The sequence below is a fragment of the Protomyctophum parallelum genome, assembly GCF_964188405.1.
Source record: "Protomyctophum parallelum genome assembly, chromosome: 19".
Lineage (NCBI taxonomy): Eukaryota > Metazoa > Chordata > Actinopteri > Myctophiformes > Myctophidae > Protomyctophum > Protomyctophum parallelum.
In genome coordinates this window covers 27,745,974-27,769,640 of record NC_139717.1, presented here as the reverse complement: position 1 = coordinate 27,769,640, position 23,667 = coordinate 27,745,974, and the positions used below count along the sequence as shown (strand labels likewise).

Genomic DNA, 23,667 nt, shown 5'->3' with positions numbered 1-23,667 from the left:
GTAGTTCTGGGTGTGGCCATCTGTCCTTGAACAAGACACTGAGCCCGGGCCTGAGCCCGGCCCCCCAATGAGCCCACTGAGCCCGCCCCCCAATACAACTGCTCCCGATGAGCAGGTTGGTGCTTTGCACGGTTTCCTTCATGTTGCGTATGAATGGGTGAATGTAATGCATATTGTACATTTGAGAAAGGCACTATATAAATTCACCTGTCCTTTACCACACACACTTCTGTATGTACTTTAACCACTGCGGTTCGAAGCAGCGCAGCCATGTTAGATTCATTCACAAGGCTTCTTCCTGCACCATGGCTGTTGCCAAGTAGCCACTGATTTGTAGAATGTAGAGGCTGCTGATGACCCAGCACAGCTGCTGGGTCTGGGTTGCACTCACATGGACTACCATGGCTCAGGAATTCTTATCATGCTTAAGCAGATGGACACAAAGGACTACATAGTATTCTATGGGTGCAACAGTTAATTGATATATCAATTATTTAAAAAAAACAACAATCAATCATAAGTACGCTCGCATATGGTGAGAATCCAGGGAAAATAAGTGTTTGTTTAGTAGGAATTTAAAAATGTCCCGATCTAATGGGAAGGGGCAGGCTGTTCCACGCAAAAGCGTGACTGGTCACCCCTGCATTTTTACAAGAATATAAGAACTTTAAAATGAATTCTGAAACAGGGAGCCAATGAAGAGTGGCTATAACTGGGGTAAGCTTTGTAGTGCCAGTGAGCAGGTGGGCAGCTGCGTCCAGAACCAGCTGCCTAAATGATGCCTAATCAATGCCAGTATACAACAAATTGCAAAAGTGTATTATTTTATAAAAGTGTATTATAAAATGGAATAATCACTAAGAAAATAATCAAAGTGGCAGCCCTATAGCGTACGCAACAAAGAACACACTCATGTACATGTACTCGTATCTAGCTGGTTCTCACGTACACGTGCACGCAGCCTTTGTCTTGCACGTCGTCTGAAGCAGGGAGGGAAGTTGATGGGCGGATGTGGGACACGACGGTTTGATGGGTCAGGAGAGGACTGGTCAGATGAAAAGCATTGGTTCCACCTCTGGAGGTCTGCTGCAGCTAGACAGATCCTCTGGAGGTCTGCTGCAACTAGACGGATCCTCTGGAGTTCTGCTGCAGCTAGACAGATCCTCTGGAGGTCTGCTGCAGCTAGACAGATCCTCTGGAGGTCTGCTGCAGCTAGACAGATCCTCTGGAGGGCTGCTGCAGCTAGACAGATCCTCTGGAGGTCTGCTGCAGCTAGACAGATCCTCTGGAGGTCTGCTGCAGCTAGACAGATCCTCTGGAGGTCTGCTGCAGCTAGACAGATCCTCTGGAGGTCTGCTGCAGCTAGACGGATCCGCTATGCTTTACTGAGTATACAAATGCACACGGAAACCACTTTCAAGCTGGCGTCAGTATTTCGGAGCATGTCATTGTTTGTAGACAAATATATTTTCACAAACATTTCCGAAACTTTTTCAATAATTGCAAATCTACAAGCTTGCAACTTGCGTTATGACATTCACTTAGTAGCGAGGGGGCAGATTAACCCATTTTAGGCGGGAACCCCTTTTGGTGGGTTAGGGTTATGTTATGCTTTAGCTATTTAAAAATAGAAGATCTACAAGCTACAAGCTTACAGGTCTGCTATTTTTGAAAAATCGTGAAAATGTTTCACAAATCTTTGAATATATATTTCAGAGCAAACATTTTAAACTAAAATATTGGTTTCCCTGGCTGGAACTACATATTTTGAGAGAGATAATTCTGGGAGTCCTTGAGATGAAAACGTTTGAGCACCACTGACATAGAAACACAGGTTTTTTATTTAGAAACCTTTTTTCAGTCCAAAATGGTTTAATGAATTGGGTCTCATTATGTTAAATAGTCTATTAGCGAGCATGGAGATGGGCCTGCCAGACAACAGGCAGGCCCTTCTCCATGCTACGCTATAGACTGGGTGTACTAAGGACAGTCCATAATGAAGACGTCTTCCCAGCAGACAGCTTGTAACTATTGGCTACAGTGCTGAAATCCGGCCTGTGGGCCTGGAATTTGTGCATGCCCATATTTCACCTCCAGGAATGTTGAAGGGATAGTAGGTGTGACCCAAGGAACCCAAGCTCGCTGGAGATTGTAGTTGTCCATAACTCCCCACTGAATGTTTCGCACACAAGCATGGCACACACGCGCGCAGATGCACGGCACGCACGCGTGCAAGGCACACGCACACACAGACACACACACACACACAACGTGGGAAATTCACACCAGCCATTGGCCTAGTGCTGGCTAAGGCTTCACACAGAATCGCACATTATTTTCTGAACTTTGAGCTGGATGTGAAAACATTTGTCCTCATTCACACGCAGTCACGCACACAGTGACACGTAACATACACATTTATACTAATGTGTTTATATCAGTACTTTACTGCACCAATGATAAAATATGTTCTATATCTGCCCCTCTCTCTCTCTCTGTCTGTCTATCTGTCTCCCAACCATTTGATAATGACAGCAGAGTCTTCTAGTTGCCCTCCATTTAAACTTTTAGTTTAAACAGAGCTGTCCCATTCCAGCGTTTACTAGCTGCTTGTAAGAGACGTGATGCCCTGTAAATCACACATCGTTACCACTAAAACTAATATATCTCAACACACCTGGGGCGAAGGCTCGCTTAAATGCTTGTCACTACAAGGGCTATGCGTTTGATCAGGTACAGTTGTCTTTTTTTTGTTTCCAACTATTAATAATCATAGAATAATTAATATATGAGCAATACACATACAATATACCAAGAACACCTGCTCTACCTCACATACATGCTAATATAATAACATGTACAGTATAAGAAGCAAATCGTGGACTAAAATGTAGTTCTGCAAATTATAGACACTATTGATTTTTTTTTTATCAAAGTTTATTTATTCATTTTTCAAGTCGCATATGAGTCAAAAATAATAAATAATAATAAAACAAAATAACCTACCCCTGGCCAACCGGGGCGCCTGATGGAGGGGAAAGGAACTGGTTGGAATAACGTGTTCCTTCCACGCGCTACGTCCAACCAGGGAAACTCCCCCCTGTCAGGTGTAAAGGAGCAACTTGGACACTCAGGCATGAAGGAAGCATGAGTTCAAGTCCGTTGCTCTCCCCTTGTCCCCCATATATGGGGACTAGGTTGGTGGAGGGTGTGTAGAGCCCAGGATCACATTAGATGATTGACACAGGGGTGAAAAATAAGTTACAAAATCGTGGGATAAAAAATATATATATATATTTAAAAAAAATGTATGTAGAACATCATTAACCCAAGATTTAAAGGTTGGTGGGAATTTTTCCTTCCATTTAAATAGTATTAGCCGCCTAGCCAAAAGAGATGCAAAGGCTATCATATTCTTGTTTTGCCGGCTAAGACGTAGATCTAGGGATATAACTCCAAACACTGCAATAGTGGCAGAGGGTTCTATGGGCATTTCTAATACATCTGAAAATGTTTTAAATATTAAATGTGTGTCCCCAACTCTCCCTCCCATTGATTCTTTAATGAGGTAAGTGGTTCCAGGTCAAATGAGTTTAATAAAGAGTAAACTGACCCAATTACCCCTTTTAGAGTGTGGATTGAGCTTTAAAATAGTCTAAAAGGGTGGTTGTGATGTTACAAGATTACGAAGCTGCAAAAAAACGGAAATCCGTTCAATCAAGGCCCGGTCCTAGATTGTTCTGAACATATAGTTGGAGTAATTGGGGTTAATTCACATACATACTTAAATATATTTGTATATATATTTGTACATACTTAAATCTTTTATTTGGAACTGTATAACATAACATCATAAATCAAATTATAGGCCTGTTTTATTACAATGATATTATAAACATAACCAGCGTAAACAAACCTATTACAACTCCAATTTAAAAACTACAGTTGCTTACAAAAAATATCAATCTCTGAGTCAATCACCTCGAGAATCTCCACTCATATTTTGTATTAGTTGATATTCCTGGTATGTGCATGTGCCTAAATAGAGTGGATAGACCTGCACTAGGTAGGAATCGTAGGATCCAAACTCAGTGCAGTGAAATAGCCACGTTTTAAAAGGTGCAACATTAAAACATCTTTGATTGCCTGCACAATGAGACACACTGGGATACAACAACTCACAGCAAGCCTTACATGGACCTGCTTTCTTCTGCTTAGCTATTGTCCTTGTGTGTGTTTAGAATTCTAACTCCTAGAGTATTTACACTTGTAGACTTTTATGATCTGTGTATTGAAATACAGGCTGCTAATATAGACCTAATTCATACACAGGCCTGTTTGTTTGACTGTCTTTAAGTTCTGGTCCAACTATTATGCTCATATATTTTCAACATGGCTACTGCCCCCTCATCCTATTAAGATTTTATTGTCTGTACATAAATGTGGGCCTATTAAATTACTCTTATTTCAAACTTCATGCTTATTTATTGAACTTTGAGACTCATATATTTTTGTTCCCTAGCTCCCTGGAGCCAATTTAGTCTTTAAGTAAGTAAACGGTACACAGTTCTCAGCAATATCCTTTGTCTTGGGATTGGGAATGACAGAATCCTTGCTTTAGGTGTCTGGTTAGCTGTTAGAACAGCTAACCAGACACCTGGTTAGCTGTTCTAACAGCTAACCAGGTGTTAGCTCTTCTAACAGCTAACCAGAGACCTAAAGCAAGGTATTTGGCCAAGCTCTTCGTTGTAACATAACATTTTCAGATGGGTGTCTAGTGTCCGTGGTCAAATGTATATTTCTTTGGGGGCCCTTGACATGAAGGAGTTTTTGAGAACCAATGCCCTAGTGGACTCAGTCTGTTATGACACACTCCACTAACTGTTTTTTCGACATCACCGTGATCCTCACACGAACCCAAAGGATGATACTACTACATCATAATTTATCCTCACACGAACCCAAAGGATGATACTACTACATCATAATTGATCCTCACATGAACCCAAAGGATGATACTACTACATCATAATTGATCCTCACACGAACCCAAAGGATGATACTACTACATCATAATTGATCCTCACACGAACCCAAAGGATGATACTACTACATCAATTCATGGCACCTACGACATTCTGTCACGCTCAACCCCATGGTTCAGACGTACTTCTTTGTTGCTGTCGGGCAGAAACCTCGTATATCCGTATTTTCTTTTTTTTTATGTTATGTTTTATGTTTTTCGTAAATTAATGCCAGACTTCATTATGCTATTAGCGTCACACAACAGCTGCAACCGTGTTGTGAGCTTGTACAGTAAATGTGCTGTTTTGGCAAATTTTGAATACTTTATATAAGACTTCATTATGCTATTAGCATCACATAACAGTTGCAAACGTGTTGCGAGCTTGTAAATGTGCTGTTTTGGCAATTTCTTTATACTTTATAAGTGAAAGTGAAATGTCCGTTTGTGGGTTTTATAAATAAATTACGAACCAAAGACATGTAGTAACAAGAGCTTGTCACTTAATAGTAACTAAAATAAATCCGTTGGAACAACATTATTACCGCAGTCGTTTTGGACATACAAGGTTTCGGGCCGACAGCGACGCCGTGTTCCTGGTGACGTAAGTTGGACGTGTGCCCTCGGCTCGGAGCTCCGTGGCCCATTTCATGGCTTGGTCGGCTCTGTAATTGTGTGCAGCGTTGCAGCGAGGCACTAATCAGGCCAAGCCAGGGGCCGGGGCAGCCTGACGGGGGCCGGGGCAGCCCGACGGTTGACAGTAATTGCTCCTGCCTCGACTTGAAGCCGGCCCCCGTTCGCTCCCCTAAAATATCTGCCCCGGCCGTCTGTTAGCAGTTTACCCCCTCGGCTGTGACCCCGCTCACCTCTTAACCCCCCCCCCCCCCCTCACGCATAAAGAAAAGCACGCCGACGTGTGCACGCTAGAGACGCTTGGATGTTGCACGGAGAGAAGCGCGTGTGACCGCGTGTACGTTCGCTCTTATCTGCCACGCAGAAAGATCCATGTGTGCCGTCACTCACACTTCATGCTGTATTAGCCATGGTGTTTTCTGTTAAAACAAACAAGCACATCAATGCACGGATTGGAAGGCTGTTCCCAATATCCCACGCACGAACGCACATGACACGTTAAATACAAACATGGAAATGCACACCCGTAGAAGCAACTGGACCATAAGTTTACACTCATACAACTTTGCTTTGCAAGTCTTACGCGCATCTTCCCTTGCACGCACGCACGCACAGTCGCACACACACATGCACTCATGCATGCGCGCACACATACACTGCACACCTTATCTCCTCTCTCTCTCTCTCTGCTGTCAGCACACTGCTGAGTGAGCAGCCTGCAGGCTGTGTTTACCTTATTAATTAGCTCAGTGATCCAGAAACGCTCTCCCTCTGGTAAATAGAAAAACACTGAGGCTACCCAGGGCCGAGAGAGACAGAGAGAGAGAAGGAAAGAGTAGGGGATGAGAGAGAATGAAAAAGGGTGAGAAGGTGAGTCAGTGGAAGTAGATGAGAGAGAGAGAGAGAGATGTAAGTTTTCTTTAGAGGGTCCAGTGTGCAGAACTGATCTGAGACCAGGGGAGGAAATGTCAGGCGGTGGGCTGTCATCGTGCTCAATTTAAAATCTGTGTGATCATCAGTCAACACCCCCCCCCCCCCCCCATCCCCCTCATGCCTCTACGCTGCCCTTCCTCATCTGTCCTTCCTTCTCTTCATTTTCCCCTGTTGTCCATATAATATATGGACAACATATTATGTTTGTATTTGCAAGTCTGTGGAAGCTTGGATATGTGCGTGTGTATTATTTATGTACTCTATGTCCTTGTTTCGTTGCCAAAAAGTTTGCAAACAAAGGTTGCTCTAAGCTCTGTAACACCGCCTTGTCAATGATCTGAAGCCGTGGAAAAAAAACAAATTCTAACACAAAGCCTCTTGAGGTTTTATACAGGAACAGAATTGATTTAGATGACATTATGTATAAAACCTCTCAGAGGGGAGTATCTTCTCTGAAATAACAGCAGACTGACCTGCGCCGTAAATCGCTACGCGGCGGCTAGCTCAGGTAATCCATCCATCTTCACAGATTTTTTTGGCTTGAGATTTATTCACGGATTGGAATGTCGCCGCAGACCCAAAAACCCAAAACAGACCTTCAGTAGACGGACAGATAGGTCTGAGGGGGAGGCCTCAGGAATCCTTTCCAAGTTCCAACCATTTCCAATAGCTACACTGCAACTTCAGTCCTTGGACTCTATCTCTGTGCTGAATTCCGCAGTTCGAGGTCCATACATGGAAAACCGACGGAGAACAGAGCGCAAAGTAACAGCCATAAATTACCAATACAGATTTTTTTCCCCCCTCTTGGCTAATAATGTTAAATTAGAGAAAGGGTTGGGCCCAATGTGGTTTTCATTAGCTGTCGTTGGTTTGAATCAGGCAAAGAGTCACTTTTATATGATGAATCATTACTTACGGGGGAATTCAGTCCAAAAAGGAAGAAGAAAATAACTTGGTTATTACTTAAATGAATAGTTTAATCAGCTTGTGACTGCATGAACTTGAACAGAACAACCCTCTTCAAAAGCAAGAATAGGCAGGGACCCGATGTCAACAAGCTATTATACTAGTTTTATTTTTAAAGCAATCCTGCTATATTGGACACCACTGTGAGATCAGAGAACAAATGACACAACAAAATGTCTTGAGCCAGATTCAAGACTACAGATGGAGGACATTGTGATTTAGTGGTCGGAGCTCCTGACAGACTCCGTCCTTTGGCCGTTCCCACCAGCTGAACTTTACAGGTTGGATGTGCTGTTGTGAGAATGAATTTGTCACCTATTAAGTTGATCTATCTTTCTCCTTTCAAGTCGCTGGCTTGCTATCACGTCGTGTATTTGTGTGTACATATACTACGAGTGTTTTCTCGACCTGTGCCACTCGACATCTGGCCGTTGTGTTAACGTGTCCGGCGAAGCTTTAAAAAAGGGATTTACTGCCTTCCTCAAAAACATACCCTGTGGAGGGGGGAAAAAACTTTCCAACCAATGGCCCTTGTTCATTTGTGCTTTTCGTTTACCGCGACCAGCCACTAATTATAGCGTTATGCGAATTTGAGTTTTAAAGGGGGGGCGGGGGAAGGGGCGCAGAAAATACAACGACCTCTATGGCCCTTGTTGTTCATGTTGCTACTGTTGTCACGAAAAGCTCAAATGTCCTCTGCTGCGCCTCTGCCCCGACCGGCTGCGGCGCATGGCGGCCTCTGAGGTCACTTCCTGTTTGGTTTTGGGTTTCCCCATTGATAATTTAAGAGCTGTTGTGCATGACCATGGTCCCATTCTGTTGGTGGTGGATTTGTCCAGTCAGTGTATCCGTGTTGACTTGACGGTACATCGCAGGCTGATGCTCTTGTCCTGAATGAATCTGACGTCTTACTTGTTTTTAGACATAGAAATTGTATGTGTGCTTTGTACTCGGACTGCTTTTTTACGTTTACACCAAATCTCTTCACCAAACGTAGCCGATCTACAAGCTCATTATCTTCCCCCCTGGCATAATATTCTGGGGTGTAAGAGGTTAAAATGTTGAGCTTTTGTGAAGGAAGGCCATTTTTCGATGAAGATAGACGTCCCCCCTCCCCCCATATCACCCCACCCCCTCCTCCTTCCACCTCAGCTTGTATCTCTTATCTCCGGCGGCCATGCTGTGATCCGGGGGCCATATCTGATTCCCCTTTCTTCCTCTCTTCCCCCATCTTGGTGGGGCATTCCGGACGCTCCCCTGCTGCTCTGGAGAGGATATGATGAGAACACCAGACCAGTCCAGAGCAGCTGAAAGCTTCATAGGACTGTGTGTGTGCATGCATGCGCGCGTGTGTGTGTGTGTGCAGCTGAATGCAAAAGTAATTTTCGTGGTCGTGGTAAAAAGGAACATCCGGGGGGGCAATAATAGTGATGTTTAGCTCACGTTTAGCGACCTCAGAATTAACAACCACTGCTATGAGGAAGAAGCTTGCTGTTTGGTCGGTCAAGGAGTCACAGGGACCAATCGGAAGGATCCCTTGGCAATGCTGCTGAAAGGTGCACGCAAGTCCCTCTGCATCAAGTCTGGTTCTGGTTTGGCAGCGCTCAACGTCTCATCCCTTAAGCTCAAGCAACTTTTCTATATGTGCCTGTGTGTGACTGACTGGTCTATATACTACAATACAAACACAGGGCGTCTGTAGCTCAGGAGGTAGAGCAGGTCGTCCAATGATCCCTGGGTCGGCTGTTCGAATCCCGGCTCCTCCTGTGCACATGTGGAAGTGTCCTTGGGCAAGACACTGAACCCTACATTGCCTTCAATGAGTTGGTCGGTGTGAGTTTGCCACCATTGGTGTGTGTGAATGTGGGAAGTGAGGACGCTGGCGTCGACTGTTCGCCGCTTCATCTCCCAATGTATGAATGAATAAACCATTGTAAAGCGCCTTGAGCACCATAGCGCTATAAAAATGCAATTCGTTCATCAACTGATTAGTAATGGGGCAGAGGAGTTGGTTTCAGCGCTGCCTGTTTTCTCGTACATAAGGTGTGTACTGCTGCGGGGGACGGAATCAAACAACTAGCCCCCACCCACCCCCACCCTCTACTAAATCAGATCACAAAAAAAGCATGTTCTCACTCGTTCTCCCCACAGATGCTGGGGAGAATCTGTTTTTGATTGGCTGTTGCTTTGATTTCCAAATGTATGATTTATTTGCCCTTTTTTTTTCAGCCCTGCAAGGCCCTTTCGGTTCCCCAAAAGGTAAGACCTGCCAAAGATCCTTTTCTTTCCACTTGGATTTATTGGTTGGAAAGCTCCATCCTCCTCCTTGCATTCTATCTGTCTTTATCTTCATCTCATTCTCCCTCTCTCTCTCTCTCTTTCTCACACACACACACACACACACACACACACACACACACACACACACACACACACACACACACCATTGCTCCTCTGTTTTGTCTCTCTTCCTGTCTTTTTCTCCCCCTTGCTCGTGCCAATACTTTCCCATCATCTATCCATCATGGCTCTTGCAGAGCTGTCACTCCCCAGTACTGAGTCATCACAGTAGTTGATCTGAGTTCTCTCTCCCTCCCTCTCTGTACCTGCTCTCTGTTAACCCTCTATCTATCAACCTCTGCCCTACTCACCCCGGGACCGCCGCCTAATCAATCATATTGTTCTATTTAGTTTTCACAATAGATTGTTACAATTTGTAGTACTAAAACCTGGAAGTGAGTTCACAAGAGGTTCCCTAGACAGATTCCCAGTGTTTTGTCCCCCCCATGCCCATGTGGTGTTTGATTTATCTAAAAAAACAAGTTTCACCTCTTTACCCAACTTTACCCATTTAGGCCTGACGTCGAATTTTCAAAAATAGCAGACCTACAAGCTTGTAGATCTGCTATTTTTCTATAGCTAAAGTATAACATAATGCTTAGTTAAAACACCTAAATGAGTTCCCGCCCAGAATGGGTTAAATTAAGTAAGTAACCTTCTCGACCTTGACTTTTAAAGGTTGTCTTGTCTTGATTTCTTAAATTAAAAAAATAAAAATAAATCCATTGCAAAATCTGTGGTGGGATATTTCTTTTTGACAATTTTATAGCCATTTCATAGCAGGTAGATTTAAACGTGTGTAAAGAACCTCCACATTGTTAACGCATTAAAACCAGGAAAGCATCTGTCTCATAGTCTCATTTTTTATTTTAGTGGTGGCTATTCAAAAATAGAAAATATACGAGCTCAAGCTTGTACATCTGTTTATTTATTTTTACATTTTTGAAAAATCTTCAAAGTGTGAGAACTACTGATTTAGAAGGCATTTGTAGAATCGGCCTCAGGTCTTAATCAGTTTAAGCTGAAGGAATTCCGACAATTCATCGCATTTAGCCGAGTCATGCAATGAATAAGCGCACATAAATTATGCTTCAACCTGATAACTTCTGACACAGTACGCTGATATGGGATCATGTGAGTCATAGTGAAGTTTATAGTACATCCATGGAGTGATTATCATAGCATTCATATTTTCCCATATTAGGAACTTTCAAACCATCTGTGAATATGGTAGAAAAGTGGTGTTTACTTTCCAGCTGACGTGTAGATTAACGGACCTGTCCTCCTCCGTTCCACAGCTATGCGGAGCTGATAGCTGATTGGCCGGTGGTGGTGCTGGGCGTGTGCACGGTGCTCATCGTGGTGTGTGCCCTGGTGGGGATCCTTGTGCCGGACCTGCCCGACTTCTCGGACCCCCTGCTGGTGAGTCCGCTTCCTGTCGGTGTAAAACACACGGCGAGTCACTGGGAGGAGCCGTAGGCCTAATTTGTGCTCCCACCACTCGACAGTGTTGTGCGCCCCAAAATAGCCGATCTACAAGCTCACAATTGCGTTGCGCATGTGCCACGTTGTGAACTTCTAAGTCTGCTATTTTCGACACATGAATCAGCTTTAGTGGTTTATACAGTAAGTGTCCTTTATTCACACATTTATCCCTCTATTCACACACAGAGGCAGATTATCTGCATATCTAACTCTGGCCCATCAGTTTTGTTTGTTAAGTTCTCCACTTTAGTCACTTAAAACATATTATACTGTAGGCCTATCCTTAGTTTAACTGGACTCTCAGGGGCTCCATAATAGGCTGCCTCCTGTTTTCCTGCTACACTAATATCTTCGCCTAAAATAGATTATCTACACACAGCATTGCATTGAGAAGCATTGTTAGCCTGTAGATCTGCTAATTTAGCCAAATGTCGTCGTCCCTGTCCCCCCCCAGAATAGGGAGGCTAGAGTTGATTAATTGAACTTCTAGCTATTGTATGAGACTGATTGGATATTATACAAAAGACAAAAGATTGACAAAAGATTCTCTCATCTTTCCTTTCCAGGGTTTCGAGCCACGGGGGACAGCCATAGGCCAGCGGCTGGTCACATGGAACAACATGGTGAAGAACACTGGCTACAAAGCTACCCTGGCCAACTACCCCTTCAAATATGCAGACGAGCAGGCCAAAAAGTAACTACATTATACTCACATTTCTGCTTATCCTAAAACTAGAAACTAAAGCACTTAGCCAGTTAGTCCAGTAAGTTGGCCGGTCAAATAATGGGCATCACACTCGGTTACCTCGGTGGGTAGTTCACAATGCCTCATTGTAAGCAAAGAAAATCAGTCCCATTTGAAATTGGCATCCTATTGTGATACAAGAAGCTGCATTGATTGGAAGCCCTCTGGGCAGGAAGGACCGGCCTTAGAGAGAGGGGTGATGAGAGCGAAGGGAGGTGGGCGGTGAATAGCGTTGACGGACACCGAGAAATGTTTCAATCCGTCCTGAAAGATGAGAGAAACAAGAGGAGATGTGTCTATCCACGGGTCATCTTCTGTCAGCGCTCATTTGGGAAAAGTCTCTTCAATTATCAACAACGCGAGACGTTGAATGTGTCTGTCTGTCCTATCCGTTTTTATTCCTTTGGACAAAGGAAATGTGGCATATTATGTCAAAATGGAAAAAGATATATTGTCAAAAACAAGGTTATGTAGTCTGAGGTCAAGGCACAAGGCCTTGTGGACTAAAACGGGGATTGTCTGTATGTCTTAATGTATATCTATTTATGTCTGTACCCTCAAAAGTACTGTAGGCAAGACATAACGAAACCGAACTATGTCCATTCATAATACGAAGATAACATTAATAGTCTGCATAAACAAGTGCCTGGTGAAGTTAAAACGTGTGAAAGTGTCACGGACAGCTGGCGTAGCGGTCCGGGCACCTAGGCTCAATGTAGCCTGACAGACCGCTGCAGGTTCGAGTCCCGTTCCCGGCGGCCTTTGCTGCGTGAGTGTGTGTCACTCCCCTCTTTCTCTCCCCGTTTCCTGTCAAACTACTGGCATAACAAAGGCATAAAAGCCCCAAAACGAATCTTTTAGTCCATGTTCATAGGTGATGTACGGTATTTAGAACACGGGCATAGGCCTTCACCTGGGCCATAGAGTAAGACAGAGTTACGTTACGACAACTCTCAGTCCAATGGCGGCTCTTCTACATAGACTTCTATTGGCGAATAGGGACACCGTAAGTTTACGGAATGCATTGGAGTCTATGGCCTCGCACGAGTACATGAACCACGTGACCCCTCAATGTCGCAACTCTGTCTCTGGACACAAACACCCAGCATGTTTAGTGTGACTGAACACCACTTTATAATCTATGCATTTATTTATTTTTACTAACTATCCAACTATCTACAGTCCAACTACTATCTATCTACTATCCAACTATCTACAGTTGGACAAGAGAGGCCACACCGTTATTAGACTCTTGTTTACTTCTGCCTGTCTGTGAGTGTGTGTGTGTCTCATGCCTCCTGCTGTCATTGCAGCCCTGTGTGTCTGTCTGCAGAGGTAATTGTGTGCTTACGTGCATGACATGTCCGAGGGGCCGCTGCCCTCCGTCGTCAGCTCCTCGGTCCGTCCCTCTGACAGTCACACGATTACGCTGACTTCCTGTGTCTGGGACAGGACATGCACTCACACATCCTCTAACACGGCATGAGCTGTCTACTCCATAATCCTCTCTGTTTCACAAATACAGACACACACGCACACAGATGCATGTGTGTGTGTGCGCACGCACACACACAAGCACACATTCATATATACTCACACACACACACACACGCAAACAAGAATGAGCTGCAACTAAATCCTCACAGACAGACATGCATGTGCACAGTGACACACGTCATTCCTAGACACACACCATTCCAGTGGTGGAGCGAATGTCCCACGGGCCCTGATGCCAGATTGACAGCCCCCCCCCCCCCCAGTTTAAACACTCTTTCCGGCGGGCGCTGTTCACAATAAAGTGTCTCCCTTTACCTCCCAATGAACTATATTTTACACTGGTTACGATTGACAGGAAATGTAGTCTTAGTCGTGGTAACTTAACAGCGTGTGTTTGTTGGAAAGAGAGAGTTTACAGTATACTAAGGTACTACGGCCCTGATGCGACTGCATTCCCTGCTTCCCCTATATTGCCGCCAGTGCACCATTCACATTGCCTAGACCCTCTCCGTGGCCCCTGTTGAATCGGAGCCATCATTGTTTTGACGAGTTTGATAATGATAATGGTATGATTCTGATTGGAGGGACGGAGAAATCAGCGCAGCTTTCCCATCACTGAGCAGTCTCCTAAGACATCTCAGTCGCAACAACATCTGTCTGTGTAGCTCAAAGTGCTTTTTGCAGCAGCTCACGTGTTCACAATATCAGTACCATGGCTAATTTGTCTGTCTGCTGTTGTTTGTCAGTCACCAAGAGGACAGATGGACTGAGGACCACTTTGACAGAGACAAGCGACAAGCTGAGTGGGACTTCAGCAAGGACAGCTTCTGTGATGCACCAGGTATGGCTGTAAGGTTTATACAGTATATATATGAATATATATATATATACGAATCCATGGAGCCCTGTAGGCCAGGTGTAGGGAATCAGTGCTGATGTGTCAAGCTGCACTTAATGGTACACCTCAGCTACGACTGCGCCCAGGGCACCCCTCCGTGGATTCGTCTATACATACAGTGTATGTGTGAGTGTGTGTGTGTGGAGGGGTGTGTGTGTATTACACACATGCGCACACACGTACGTGCGTGCGCACACACGCACACACACACACACACACACACACACACAGTATATGCGAGAGAGAGCCACACAAACACACACACCCCCTATACGATACACATATACACAGCTGCTGCACCGGAGAAAAAAATATAAAAATATATGTGAATCTTGTTAAAAGTAGTAATACACGAGACGTCATGATATAGCTATTAAACCACAGCTAGCTGTATTGCCATTTAAGGCACTCTGGTTCATGTTGTGCCAACAGAGCCCTGAGCTGTGATATAACGACAATATACCATGGCCTAGAATGAGTCAGTACTTGCATTAGTATTTTATTGCTTTTTTTAAATGGTTACCAAATGTGGTAACATGAAAATTATAGACATCCCAATTAAAACTGTTTTAATAACATTTTTCTTAATATAATTTTCTACAAGACTGCCTGCACAAACAAGGTGGTTGCTATGCAACATGTTCATTTAGACAGCTCTGCCTGTCATCCTTTGCTATTTATGATACAGGCATACAAAGGTTTAATTACCCCACCCCTTTGACGTCGTTTGACACCAGTCATCAAAGCGTTGGACGGTGTTCGCTTAATTTAGTCTTTCTTCTGAGTTCATGAAGTTCTTTCCGCAGCTCTGCAGAAAGAATTAAGACCGGGAAATTATCCGTATCATTTTTACGGCTATTTTAATCTAGCACACTGGTTGGCTATTCGATAATAATAGATATACAAGTTCACAGTGCGTCACTTTGTGCTGCACTGTGAGCTTGTAGATCATTTTCAGAATATATTTTTTTTAAAGATTGTGAAAATGTTTTGAATATATATATATATATATATTTTTTTTTAAAGCTCACTAAAATCTTTGCTTCCAAATACACATCATTTCGGGAGGTCCTTGACATGACTATGTTTGAGCACCACTGAATTATAGCAACATACGTTTTTCAGAAAACTGTTAAGAATTAGAGGACATTTTGTAGAATCGGCCTCAGGGTGTTAAGGGATAGTTCACCCAAAAGATTACTTATTTTCTATCAATTACACACCACATAAAGCCTTGAATTCCAGTCAAAGTTCACCACAATGTTGTGGATTTTTGTTTTTGTTGTGGAATTCACCTTGAATTCACCTCTCATCCAGAAAAAGGCATTGAGTGATAGCTAATTGTACAGACAGAGACTTCATAGCCATGGTATATGGTTATTGCAGTATATCAACCGATCAGATTTCATGATTTGACCTTAAGCTGTTTTATAATGACAACATACCACGGTAGATGGATGGATGGATGGATGGATGGATGGATGAATGGATAGATAGATGGATAGAGGTGACATTTACTAAATGCAACTGTTTGTTTTTGAAGGGGATAGATACTCCAGACTGGTCTTCATGTCCGCAGACGGGAAGAACCTGTGGAGTATACAAGCCATCAAATCCATGTGCAGTATGGACAACAGCAGGGTAAGACACAACCCAGCCGTGTGTGTGTGTGTGTGTGTGTGTGTGTGTGTGTGGGGGTGTGGGTGTGTGTGTGTGTGGGTGTACACACGCACTTTATTTGTATTCGTTTTATGTGCTATAAATGTGGTGATTCTGAGACCTGGTTTACTGTATATATGAATGGAATCATTGCTTTTGGTTCATCGATCATAGCATAGTAGCCACAGATAATATCTAGACTTATATCATGCACATGCAAGTTCAACATCACTTTAAGGTAATTATATTATTATTCATGTGAACAAATACAAAAAACAAATACGAATGAGCCGTTTTAAAACACTAATTTTGTGAATGTGTTATGGGGAAGTAAGACAATACAAGCATGTTTCATTGTATTCATTGCATTGCATTAATTAATTAATTTGTCTTAATCTGCGTCCATATGGATTTCCATACCTCCCCTCTCTTTCTGTCTCAGGTGCGCTCTCACGCAGACTACTGGGACCTGTGTCAGCGGACCAGCGACGCCTCCTGCTGCCCGAGCTGGACGCTGGGCAACTACATCGCCATCCTCACCAACAAGTCGTCCTGCCAGAAGATCACTGAGCGCGACGTCTCACACACGCTGAAGATCCTGCGCTCGTGTGCCAAGTATTACCACAACGGCACGCTGGGCTCCGACTGCTGGGACAAGACCACGCGGCGCAAGGACCAGCTCAAGTGCGCCAACGTGCCACGAAAGTGCACCAAGTACAACGCCGTCTACCAGATCCTTCACTTCCTGGTGGACAAGGACTTCCTCAGCACCAAGAGCCTGGAGTTTCCTCCGCCTGTGCTCAAGTACAGCATGTTGTTCTCCCCGACGGAGAAAGGCGAGTCCATGATGAGCATCTACCTGGATAACTTTGAGAACTGGAACTCCTCGGACGGCGTCACCACCGTGACGGGGATCGAGTTCGGAATAAAACACAACCTGTTCCAGGACTACCTCCTCACCGACACGGTGTACCCGGCCATCGCCATCGTGATCGTCCTGCTGGTGATGTGCGTGTACACGCGCTCGATCTTCATCACGCTGATGACGATGATCGCCATCATCAGCTCGCTCAACGTCTCCTACTTCCTGTACCGCGTCGTCTTCAACTTCGAGTTCTTCCCCTTCATGAACCTGACGGCGCTCATCATCCTGGTGGGCATCGGGGCGGACGACGCGTTCGTGCTCTGCGACGTGTGGAACTACACCAAGTTCGACAAGCCCCACGCCGAGCTGGCGGAGACGGTGAGCATCACCCTGCAGCACGCCGCCCTCTCCATGTTCGTGACCAGCTTCACCACGGCCGCCGCCTTCTACGCCAACTACGTCAGCAACATCACGGCCATCCGCTGCTTCGGCGTCTACGCGGGCACGGCCATCCTGGTCAACTACATACTCATGGTGACGTGGCTGCCCGCCGTGGTCGTGCTCCACGAGCGCTACCTGCCCAACCTGCTGACCTGCACCAAGCCGCCGCAGCAGCCGAGCAGAGGCTGCTGCACCAGGACGTTCTGGGCCGGGCTATGCCAGAAGTTCAGCAAGTGCCTGTTCACGGCGTCCGAGGCGTCGAGGATCTTCTTCGAGAAGGTGCTGCCCTGCATCGTCATAAAGCTGCGCTACCTCTGGCTCTTCTGGTTCCTGGCCATCACGGTGGGCGGAGCCTACGTGGTGTGCATCAACCCCAAGATGAAGCTGCCGTCGCTGGAGCTGGCCGAGTTCCAGGTGTTCCGTGCCTCGCACCCGTTCGAGCGCTACGACGCCGAGTTCAAGAAGCTGTTCATGTTCGAGAGGGTCCACCACGGCGAGGACCTCCACATGCCCATCACCATCATCTGGGGGGTGACCCCCGTGGACAACGGTGACCCCCTGAACCCCAAGAACAAGGGGAAGCTGATACTGGACAACAGCTTCAACATCGCCAGCCCGGCCTCCCAGCTCTGGATCCTCAACTTCTGCCAAAAGCTGAGGAACCAGAGCTTCATATTCCAGTCAGACGAGCAGGACTTCACCAGCTGTTTCATCGAGACCTTCAAACAGGTCAGTGTTTTAGTAGCTTTTTTTGCACAAATAAAAGGTAGACTTACAGGGAGCAGAGTAGTTCATATTCATAACAGTAGGATATTGGGAACGTTTTATATCATATTCATATAATAGAACAATATTACACCTTAATAGGCACGTACAGTACCAGTAAGACGCACTGAGAGCGAGAAGCGGCCTCGCACTCGCCTGGGTGGCGGCAGGTCAAATGGGTGGTTAAATATTAATTTACAAGACACTGATGATGATAGTGCTGTCAAATAAACCTATGAAAAAGTTTAATCTGCAACACAATTTTATACCATATCTAGTGTAGGTCTGTGCTTCATCTCTCTCAGCTAAGGGGTCCTGAAAAAACATCGAAGACCCCTGTACTATAATATATTGGTACTTATTTAGTTTATGAACAACTTTCTTCTTTAATAACGTTTAACTTCATTCTATCCTAACCAGTGGATGGAGAACCAGGACTGCGAGGAAGCCTCCGTCTACCCGTGCTGCAGTCAGTCCACCTTCCCCTACAAGCAGGAGGTATTTGAGCTGTGCATCAAGAGGGCTATTATGGAGCTGGACCGAAGCACGAGCTACCATCTGGACAGCAAGACACCCGGGCCTCGCTTTGACATCAACGATACCATCAGGGCCATCGTCCTGGAGTTCCAGAGCACGTACCTCTTCACACTAGCCTATGAGAAGATGTTCCAGTTCTATCGCGAGGTACGGTTTGCTTTGTTTTGACATTATAGAACGGGCCATGGTTTTCTTCTCTACGTGTCCCAAGAGCTGTCGAAGCTATTTACACATTTAGACAACATCTCCTGTCTGCCAACCTCTGTGTAATTTTCCTGGCTTGGGTTTGTCAAACTTTGTGTAGTTCAAGCAGTGTGCTTTCTCTTTGTTGGGGCTCCTTTAGGGACAATAAAGTGATAATGATAATAATAATAGTAATGATAACTATAATAAAGGTTTATTTATATAGCACTTTTCCAAACAAGGTTACAAAGTGCTTCACAGTGAACCTGAACCTCAGCTGGTGATGTTATGACCCTTAAATGTGCCTATATTTCAGGTGGATACCTGGATCACAGAGGAGCTCCTGCACGCCCCGGCAGGCCTCAGCCACGGATGGTTTATCAGCAACCTGGAGTTCTACGACCTCCAGGACAGCCTGTCGGACGGCACACTTGTCGCCATGGCGCTGTCTGTGGCCGTGGCCTTCAGCGTCATGCTCCTAACCACCTGGAACGTCATCATCAGCCTCTACGCCATCTTCTCGATCGCCGGCACCATCTTCGTTACCGTGGGCTCCTTGGTCTTACTGGGCTGGGAGCTCAACGTGTTGGAGTCCGTCACCATCTCTGTGGCGGTGGGGCTGTCTGTGGACTTCGCCGTCCACTACGGCGTGGCGTACCGGCTGGCCCCAGAGCCAGACCGCGAGGGGAAGGTGGTGTTCTCCCTCAGCCGCATGGGTTCCGCCATCGCCATGGCCGCGCTGACCACCTTTGTGGCCGGGGCGATGATGATGCCGTCAACGGTGCTGGCGTACACCCAGCTGGGCACGTTCATGATGCTCATCATGTGCATCAGCTGGGCCTTCGCCACCTTCTTCTTTCAGTGCATGTGCCGCTGCCTGGGGCCCCAGGGCACCTGTGGCCAGATCCCTCTGCCCAAGAAGTTCCAGTGCCAGGCATACTCGGAGGGCACGGCTACGACCCCCTCTTCTGCCAAAGCAAAGAGCTCCGGGCTGGGCAAGTACCAGCTGGACAGTCGGGGTGTGGAGGTGGAGCATTATGAGCTGGAGCCTCTGGCGTCCGGCCACAGGAACGAGGAGAAACCTGCAGAGGAGCAGGAGGCGTGCACTCAGCTTTATAATGGAATAACGTCTCACCACGCCTCCGTTCCTTATTCACACATCCCTTATAAAGCCGAGTCTGGGAGAGCAGGTCCTGAGAATGGGCTGGTGGCCACTCTGAGCACGCCTTCCAGGTGTCACTATTCACAAAACACCAATTGCAACTGTGGAGACCGCCCTCATCTGCCCCAGCCATGGATCCCACACCACTGCACTCATCACCCCCAGGACTCGCCTTCTTGCCCCACTACCCCTCAACTGTTCCCCATCTTGGAAGGTCAAAACAGTAGCCCAAATGCAGCCCTGTTATCCACCACCATGGACCCAGCATACAAGAACATGGAGTGTCGTATGCACTACGTCCACTGTTCCCCAGCTCATTACCACCACTGCACCCAGGGCAGAATGATGGCCGTCAGGCAGGGGGCCGCCCACAGCTGCCATCTCAGGAACTACTGTGTACACGGTGCAAGCCTACATGCCGGCCCAGCTAGAGAGCAGAGATCAAATACCCCGAGTCCAACCCAAGACTCAGGTGGCCCAAGCTCTGGTCCCGTTGCAGACCTAGAATCTGTGGGGGAAGAGGAGAGTAATCAGACGGGAGTGAGGCCCTCCACTCCCAGTTCAAATATTAGCAACTCAACTCAGACACAGCCTCAAACTCGAGGACCTTCCCCTTCCTCAGTAGCAGGAGCACACACAGTATGCAGCTGCCACGAAAGACCGAGAGGGACGGACCTTGATCGATGTTGTGGTAATAATCACGTGTCAGGTGTCGGCGACAAAATGGCAACGCAAACGGACACCTGTCATAAAATCCCTGGCAACCAGGAGAAGCCGGATAGTATTCCCGTCACACAGGAGAGTCAAAGTGTCAAAAAATGCAAACAAAATAACTCAAAAAAGGAGAAGGTGTCCTCCACCTCTCCAAAAAAACTAATCTGTTTTAACAGGACGTTGAAAGCAAAGTGCAATTCTGTCTCAGAGTTTAACGTGCCAAAAACTGAAGCCAACGTGCCTGCTCTTGCAATAAACACCAATCCCTCATCTGAGAGTTTATGTTGACCACAAACGGACATCCAAAGGTCTATCCATTAAAGGTATCGTCATCAGCATGCAATATCCCTGTGGAATCTTGCAGTATTTGGGGATATCGATCATTGACCTCAAGTGCCTCAATATGTTTCATGAAGCATTATGGACCCACCAAATATGTTCTGTGTTTAAAGTGTGTGGGTTGTTGTTGTTTTTTTTCCATTCAAGTGCCAGATAATGTCTTTGATTTTACATGAAGAATTACTTGGGAATTGTAACTTATGTGACAGAAAAGCTTAAGCCACACAATGCCAGACTATCTCACGAGTTGATTGTGCCCTGTTTTCCATTCCTCCTTCAACGATTGAGGAACTAGTATGGTCATTATATCTATCAGCTATTCATACATTTGAGATTAACCAAATGTAATCACCTCTGCCTTACTTTGTTTGCACATGCTTATTCTTTGCTGAAATGCAGCTATTCAATTACAAAAACAAATTATGCTTACATGTGTTTTTTTGTAGTCACTGTACAAGTGATTGAGCTAGAAATATATAGCCTACAAAATAGTATATTATATTCCTTGTCGCTGACTGAAAGTTTCTATGGTCCACCCTAATGTTGTGTCAACTCAGCCACAGCAACTGTTACAGAAGATGGTAAAAGCTGTATGTACCTTAACTGAACCAACTTGACTGCAGAGATGTTATCCTTACAAATAAATCAAAATCTTTTGACTAGCATGATGGCATCATATATCTACTTTAGCTACTGTACAAAACCAGAGCACCCTCAGGTGGAATCATTGAAAGGACCGATCTTGTAATAACAGGCATGTTTCTTGGTTACTTTTCTTTCACCTCGCAAGATAGTCTAAAAAGTCTTTCAGTCAAAGACGCCATTGTGAAATTTTGCTAAGTAAATACCCTGCTCATAAGGCAAGTGTCTACATCACCGGTGAAATGTACAGTATCTATCTATGTGATATTGTGTCTCCTACTTGATATATTGTTCCAGATGCAGTCTCACAAATGCATAAACTATAAAAAACTAAAAAAAAGTTGATTATATCAAGAACTATGGCTCAGTTTTATTTGTTTGTATTTATGGGAGCTTTTCCCATTTATGCCTGACTTATACTTCGTTGCACATCGTGTCACGAATCGAAAAAAGCGATCTACAAGCTCACAATGCGTTGCATATGTTGTCAGCTTGTCAGTTGGCTATTTTCTGTATGTGACACTGGTAAGCAAGTATAAATCAGTCTTTGCTGTTATGACCATGTCGCCACATGTTCCAGGACTGAGGACCCCATAATGAGGTGTGTAACTGATTAAAATGTATTTTTAAGTGATCTTGTCGAGCTCATTTTTCTCATCCCATATACAACTGAAAATGGAGACAGACAGGCACAGGCAAGCAAACGGATAGGGCTCTAGATGTACTATGCACACAGCAAGGGGATAAAAAAAATGAACACTATATGGGTCCCTATTATTCAAACGGAGGCATAGCTTTAGAAATAACAAAGTGTACACCTGTTTCATTGTCTCATCGCTGCTGGCGCCACCGGTGGCGCTCCTGGCTTGTAGCCCAGAGTCTGTGTGATATGTACTGGGCTGGCTATAGCCTCTGACATCTTATACCCAGTAATGAATAATGATTATGTTTTTCTCTCTGTTGTTCAGTCCAAATACACAATATTACATGATGGATGTAGTAAACCCCGTTTTATTTCACATCATTTGAAAATAGGTTTATGGTCCAATTTTTTTTTTATTAAGAATACTCGAGGTCTCGAGCTATTAATTCAGCCACAGCGACTGGCTCGTGATCGTCTTCAGTCTTTACTTTCTGACTTGTCAATTTAGGAACCCATCGGCAAAGTAAAAAACAGTGCCCTCTGCTGTTTTGTTTCCGACTAGTAAACAAGAACGGCCGACTCCAAGGCTCCTACCTCCTAGCCGACAGGGGGGTTCATTTTGACTCCTTTATCCATCCAGGTAGCGCTGAACTCAGAACTGACACCCCACCGCACCGCACCCACACGAAATGGTTTATCCCATCCCCCAAACTGTACTTGTTGCTGAATTTCAAGTTCTTCCAAGAGTTTGTGAAGGGATTCCTGACAGCTGAGCTGACAGTCAAACAATGTAAAAACAGATTCTGCAGACCGCCGATACAGCCAGACCTAGTCAAACAATGTGATATCTATCTAAATTACTACCAAGCATAGGATGTTATCATGTTCTACACAGAGAAAGGTGGTTAATCGTTACTGAATTAATTAGACTACCGCTATGCATCCTATTGCAGATAGAGTGTATGTTTACATTTAGCTTTTTTCGCCACTGATGAAGCCTTTTTATTTTACACAAGCTAACATTTAGCAAGCTATCCACAGAAGAAGATTTAGCAAGCTACACGCTGTCATACTAGGCTACATGAAAAATGGCCTTCACCTTGTTGGTGCTAGACCCAGCCAGCTGATTCATCAACAGTCACCCGCATCCAAGGAGGTAGGTGAGTTTTAGAATGAATGACTATTGAAAGTCTA

General features: G+C 45.1%; 1 protein-coding gene across 2 annotated transcripts in view; it reads left to right on the top strand.

Moving 5' to 3' along the window:
* disp1 (dispatched homolog 1) overlaps window positions 1-22,465 on the top strand; it is a 117,766-nt gene extending 95,301 nt beyond the window's left edge. For both annotated transcript variants that reach the window (XM_083790855.1, XM_083790856.1), the window contains 8 exons: window positions 9,788-9,817; window positions 11,197-11,320; window positions 11,950-12,077; window positions 14,372-14,466; window positions 16,067-16,164; window positions 16,625-18,217; window positions 18,674-18,937; window positions 19,290-22,465. In XM_083790855.1, the coding sequence (XP_083646981.1) occupies window positions 9,788-9,817; window positions 11,197-11,320; window positions 11,950-12,077; window positions 14,372-14,466; window positions 16,067-16,164; window positions 16,625-18,217; window positions 18,674-18,937; window positions 19,290-21,137 (4,180 nt within the window). In that variant the 3' untranslated portion in view covers window positions 21,138-22,465. The remainder of the gene's footprint in view (window positions 1-9,787; window positions 9,818-11,196; window positions 11,321-11,949; window positions 12,078-14,371; window positions 14,467-16,066; window positions 16,165-16,624; window positions 18,218-18,673; window positions 18,938-19,289) is intronic.
* Window positions 22,466-23,667: the final 1,202 nt, after the last annotated feature.